Below are 6,168 nucleotides of genomic sequence, written 5' to 3' on the forward strand. Positions count from 1 at the left end.
TGCGGCACGCAATCTTTTTTGTTCAACAGCTACCAGATTCAGTACTCCGTCGCTGGACAGAACGTCTGGACTACGATGTACGATTCGACAGCGCAGTCAACCATTTCGAACCACTGTGAATACAAGCTGAATGAGCTGTTGCCGAAGACTAAATATCGGTTCAAGATGCTGCTGTACTATCAACACCGAAGGGAACCGTACCAGTGGCCGAACGGTCGTGAGATACTGTTCGAGACGAAGGCAGACAAACCGTCCGCTCCCGGTCGGCCAACGGTGACGAAGCTGCGGCAGGATGTGTACAAGGTTAGCTGGGAGCCGGCAAAGGATAATGGTGCCACCATAGAGGAGTACGCCCTGCAGGCACTCGTAACCCAGTCGAAGCGGGCCGCGCGTTTGGTGATGCCACCGGCGGAAGTGAACGCACTGGTGGTTGGCACAAACGGTACCAGCGATACCGAATCGTTTACCGAGGTAGAAACGTATGACGAACATTGGAGCCAGGTGTACAACGGTACGGACGTGTACTGGATCATCCCGGAACGGCATGCCATCCAGGGTAGCCTGTTTCGGGTGCGGGCACGTAACTCGTACGGTTGGGGCCCGTTCAGCGATGAAAGCCGGGCAACCAGCGGAAAACTGCTAGTGCAGCGCACCTTCATCTACATCGGAACCTTCGTCTTCACCGTTACCGGGATCATACTGTTCGTCTCAGTGCTGGTAGTACTGGGTGAGTATAGAGAGCTATCATGGACCCGCAATCGAACTTTTTTTCTTAATTCGCTGACTTCCTACGTTCTACGGTGAGTCTAGTGTTACGTGCAATACATCGCATGAAGAAGATGAACCAGGCTAATGCACGACTTTCCGATGTTGAGCTGGCCAACTTGCGAGAGCTTCCACGGCGTGGTAACTTCGTTCAAACCACCAACATCCTGTACAGTTCGGGCTCGATGACAGACTCGGAAATAGCGCTGTTGCCCCGTATACGTCTCGACCAGGTACTTGCGGACAGAAGATCTCTAACAGTTGGCACATCTACAACACCTGGTCTTTCCCCTTCCAGATCTTTATGGCAAGTTCCTCGCTGCTGGGCAGTGGAGCATTCGGAGAAGTATATGAGGGTGTTGTGAAGGGCGTCGACGGCGAGGCGGAAACACGGGTGGCAATAAAGGTAAGATATCCTGCTCGGATCTATTTGATACAGACATTCAATCATTTCTCCTTCTCTCCCGCATGTATTGCATCGAAAGACTCTCAAAAAAGGTGCAAAAATGCACGAGAAGCAAGAGTTCCTGCAAGAAGCACAGCTGATGAGTAACTTCAAGCACAAGCACATTACGCGCCTGCTCGGTGTGTGCCTCGAGGCGGACGCGCTACTCATCATCATGGAGCTGATGCAAGGGGGCGATCTGTTGAGCTATCTGCGCCGCAGCAGGTCCCTCCCGGGTCAGGCCGCCCGGTTGACGATGCTCGATCTGATCTCGATGTGCCAGGACGTGGCGTCCGGTTGCCGGTATCTGGAGGAGATGCACTTCGTGCACCGCGATTTGGCGTGCCGCAACTGTCTGGTGTCGTCGACGGATCCGCGCGATCGCGTGGTAAAGATTGGAGACTTTGGGTTGGCGCGAGATATCTACAAGAACGACTACTACCGGAAGGAGGGTGAAGGTTTGCTGCCGGTACGGTGGATGTCGCCGGAAAGTCTGGTAGACGGTGTGTTCACATCACAGTCGGACATCTGGGCTTTCGGGGTGCTTCTGTGGGAAATTATGACGCTGGGTGAGCAACCGTATCAGGCGAAGAATAACGTCGAGGTGCTGAACCATGTGCGCGAGGGTGGCCATCTCGATCGACCGAAGGTGTGCCCGAACGAGATGTAAGATATAGGAGTTGGAGGGTTCTTTTAGACTCTGAGCAACTTTGTGATTGACTCTTTCCCAGGTACGAGCTCATGCAGTACTGCTGGAGATTCTCGCCGGATGAACGACCCACGTTCCGATACTGTTTGGAGGTGTTGAGAACACTGCGTGAAAATACTAGCGAGGATACGCAGATCATCGCACCGTTCCCGGCAAAACTGCAGCAAGGTAGGCAAGAACGCTTTAACGAGCTTTGCTCGAGAAGAAAAACAAACGCACACGCATTCTTTTAAGCACTGCACGCCAATCAAGCAAACTCATCCATTTCGTTGCAGAGGCCGTATCCAACCCGGCATACCTGGGGTCCGAAAGTGGCCAGATCTCCCCACTGTCAGGTAGATAGCGACAGCGTTGCACCTCACACCTTCACAGTTCTTTCACTCGAAAACAGAGTTTTCATTTAGGACACGCTTTATTATGTCTGCTCGTTGTCATTACCATCATCAGGCGTTCCAAACATGTCTTCTGCATGGCTTTCTAATCGTCTCTGGAAGTTAGAATCTTCATTTACAATCCATATGGAGTGTAAGAGCATACTTAAGTTACAATATCAAGAAGTAGATCTTAGACGTTCAATAATATTTTTGAGTAATTTCAACTCCACCTGCTTGAGATTAATACTGCTTGCCATGCTTTAAAGCTTATACAACAGCAATACGTTTCTCGGAGGTGATGTCTGTGACACGTAACGCTCATCCACACATTCTGCTTACAGGCTCATTGCGCTACGGTGGAAACGATGTCGGAATGATCGCCACACCGCCGACATCCAGCAGCGGTAGCAGCGGTGCAACTGGATGTCCCGGACCAAACACCCCGAAGTACTTGGAGCTGGTTTACGAGAACAGTGGCGACCAGGACCAGCCGGACGGTTTCAGCGTACCGCCGGACCGTGCCAGCCCGATACCAGCGATGCCCACCGACAATGGCTATGAGATACCGATCACCGACACCCGTGGACAGTTCGTCGAGGCAAGCAGCAGCAACAGCCTGCCACGCCAAGCGAACCTCGGCCTACCGAACCTGCCGATGCTCATACCGAACCTCTCGGTCCTGCTGCCGGATAGTGCGGACGCCAGCCGAGACTGCCATCCGCAGATGGAATCGGACACGCCGGATTCTGCTACCAGCAGTATTATTATCGAACGCGAGGAACGACAGGCAAAGAGCTGAGCTTGGAAAGACGCTGGCTGCGAGGATAGAGAGCGGTGCGGTGTATAGCAGGGAGCGGTACGACTGGTTAATAGATAGCTTAGTGAACAGTCATATGAGTTAAGATATGGAATAGAGTGAGCGGTACAGTGTAGCAGACAGATGCAAAGCAGATATAACGATAACGTAGCGAAGGTACATTGCTCATGCAAAAAAAAAAACCCAATACGAATGCTCTAATGCCACCCGTGATAGTGTGACAATGTTACAGTGCCTTCTAGTGCTTGCCGAACCAAACAACAATCGCGGGTTTTTTGGGGGTTACGTTTAGTGAGTCAATTATAACAGCTAGTCGCTTGCTAGGTGCCCGTCTATCTGTCGACCTATCGAGTTAACGGAAGAATGCATATTTGGTTGAGAACCCCTGAGATGCACTGACATCGCCTGTCCATAAGCAAACACGCCAGACAGAGTTATCGCACGGGTCTGCTAATTGTACTTTTAGTGTGAAGCCACTACGCCACTATGTAAATACTCATTATAGAGCAAACGTTTAGCTTGAGCACATGTGAAGGGTGGATAGGGCGCGAGGCAGAAGTAGCTATAAAAACAAACGCTTCGCTCGATGGTGCATTCAAAAACGGTACGAACGTACGGACAACTATCTAGCCGCGTCCAAATGCGCCACTATACTATAATGCGTGCCAAACAACAACAACAAAATTGTGAGAGATATTGACAGAGCCTCCAGTAGGTAAGGGTCGGTTCGGTTATTTGTAGTGCTGGGTGAATCTACTTCAGGAATCTGAATCTGAACGAATGGCTCCGAAGCATTATGCTGAAGATGCATAACTTCCCAAGGATTTACGAAACCCTGAAGATTCGGAAAATCGGAAAGATTCTTAAATCGCTAAGAAATCACGTTTTAAGCAACTTGTTTTTACCTAAATTCTTGCTCGGAAGCTAACAATATAACGAATTGTAATGCATGTCAAAACAGGATATCTTAGCGATTCACCTGGACAGGATTCAGGGACGTGTGTCATGGGAGTGGAGTTGGAGGACTAATGATTCGTCATGGAATTCACAGAATCTCAAGAATTCATCATTCTTGGAGGATTCGTAAATTTATGCGAACTCATGACTATTTCGAGAGTCATCTCATGCTTTGAATGACTCTTTGCTGGAGATTCTTACGAATGAATCGTTTCAGAAGATGCACCAACCACAATAGCTTATTGTTTGGTTCTAGAAGGGCAGCTTTCTGATGAACGGTTCCCCGTTGTTTTTTTTTTACGTGTATTTGATTTTAATTATATTCTGCATATAGAACCTAGTTTTACTATTATTTTGTCGCTCCTATCGATTTTAATATATTACTCGACTATTATTTACACCTGACAACGCAAGTATTATGTTAAGGCGACGCACGCCGGTGCGCGCTCGGAAGGTATCGGAGAGACGAACACGAACCCAGTGTAGATGAAGTCAATGTTAGGGATTAAACAGCGATTGCCAATAATGTCGAAATGCTGCATTAGCATTATGCGATTTCCTACGCTTGTCGACAAACGTATGGCTTCCGCCGTGAAGACGTACGATAATTTATATGCTAGATAAAACCACACGCAAAACATCATAACCAATCAGCTTGCCAATTATCAGGCTTCCCCAAACTGCTGCGCCCTTAAGAGATGGCGAATTTCACGTGTGTATCCTACGAAATGAACGCCGCAGAGCATTAACTCACTGCGAGAAAAAAAAACCCCCCCGATCAGCAGTACTGATTTCCCCCACTCCAAATAAATACTGTTCTTCAATTGATTATCTGCCTGTTGCCCGTGTGTTTGTATGCTTTTTTTATGTCTTACTGATAAAGAAGTAAAAGTTGTTCCTACGAAAGGTTTGATAATGCATGGAATTGTGTTCTGTTCCCTTTACCGGCGGGTTTTGGATTGGAATATCGGAGCTTTGCTTTCGTTTTGTTTGCGTTGACCTCCGGCTTGGTGTTGCGTTGATAATGTGTTATACGGTTAGTGAAACACTTGCGTTACGAAACCCCCCCCCAAAGCAGGCTGGAGGGTGGATGAGATGGGTGATAGAGCAAGCGATTATTTAGAAGCAATCATTTAGGAAAAAAAAGACCCCTTTAAATGATCTATTAACTGCCAACGGACGCGAAAACAAAAAACAACCAAACACAACAATCGATGATAAGCGACGGGGAAACCGGCACTGGGTAAGCCTGACGAAAATGAGCTCCAATTTCCCTTTTTTAGCCGCCGCGCATCGGGCAGCCGGTTGCGAGAGTGAATAATTATAAGCTGCACAACCACAGCCGCACCACCGAAGAGCGAAGCGAAGCAGGGGTCACCGTGTTGGTGAGAACGGTGACAAGGTCTGCAGGATCTCGTACGCCAGCTGCACGGTAGCGCTTGTGGTTGGAGCGAAGAAATAAAATGGCTGAAAAGAGAACAGAGCGCCCATCTCGCTGTGTGCGAGTTCGATAATCACCGACACACTTGCAGCGGCGCAGCACTAGATCAAGGTTCACCTTCCGTTCGGCACCGCTTCCGGGGCGTTAGAAACGAGAACCTGAAGAGGGGCCCCTCTGTTAAGATGTTCCCCTACGGTTCCGATATTGGACAGCATGGAAGGGCATAGGAATTCTTGCACACATCGCTGACAGTTCGGTCGTCCGCCACGTGCTCCAATCCCAATGCAACGTCAACGGTAATTGTACTCGATATATGACGCACATTACGGAGCAGCACGTACAGGTGGACCGGGTGGGGATGAAACAAAAACGCCACTCAGCCTTGCACGCTGAGGTGCATCGGCGCGTCACCCGGTTAAGATCGAAAGTTGCACCGCTGCTAGCGGCACCTCTTCGCTAGGCGAATCATTCGGCTGTGTGGTATCGATGAGCGAGCGTCTCGTATCGGTTCGGTCGGTCGGCAACTTGTGCGCAACCAGGGCTAGACGCAACACGCTCATCTCGATCGTTCGATTGGCCGCGATCCATCAAACGTAACGCCGTTACGGCACGTTATCCTGCTGGAAGTTGCACGCGTTACCGTCGGCGTGCCGGACAACG

The 6,168-nt window shown here is 49.6% G+C and overlaps 1 protein-coding gene across 1 annotated transcript in view; it reads left to right on the forward strand.

Annotated features, from left to right (window-relative positions):
- The window catches only part of LOC128718566 (protein sevenless), a 29,262-nt gene extending 26,170 nt beyond the window's left edge, over positions 1-3,092 (forward strand). The window contains 7 exon segments of the mRNA XM_053812224.1: positions 30-727; positions 811-998; positions 1,064-1,171; positions 1,251-1,876; positions 1,942-2,087; positions 2,195-2,254; positions 2,635-3,092. Of these exon segments, the coding sequence (XP_053668199.1) occupies positions 30-727; positions 811-998; positions 1,064-1,171; positions 1,251-1,876; positions 1,942-2,087; positions 2,195-2,254; positions 2,635-3,092 (2,284 nt within the window).
- The last annotated feature ends 3,076 nt before the right edge of the window (positions 3,093-6,168 follow it).

Source organism: Anopheles marshallii, chromosome X (assembly GCF_943734725.1).
Source record: "Anopheles marshallii chromosome X, idAnoMarsDA_429_01, whole genome shotgun sequence".
NCBI classification, from domain to species: domain Eukaryota; kingdom Metazoa; phylum Arthropoda; class Insecta; order Diptera; family Culicidae; genus Anopheles; species Anopheles marshallii.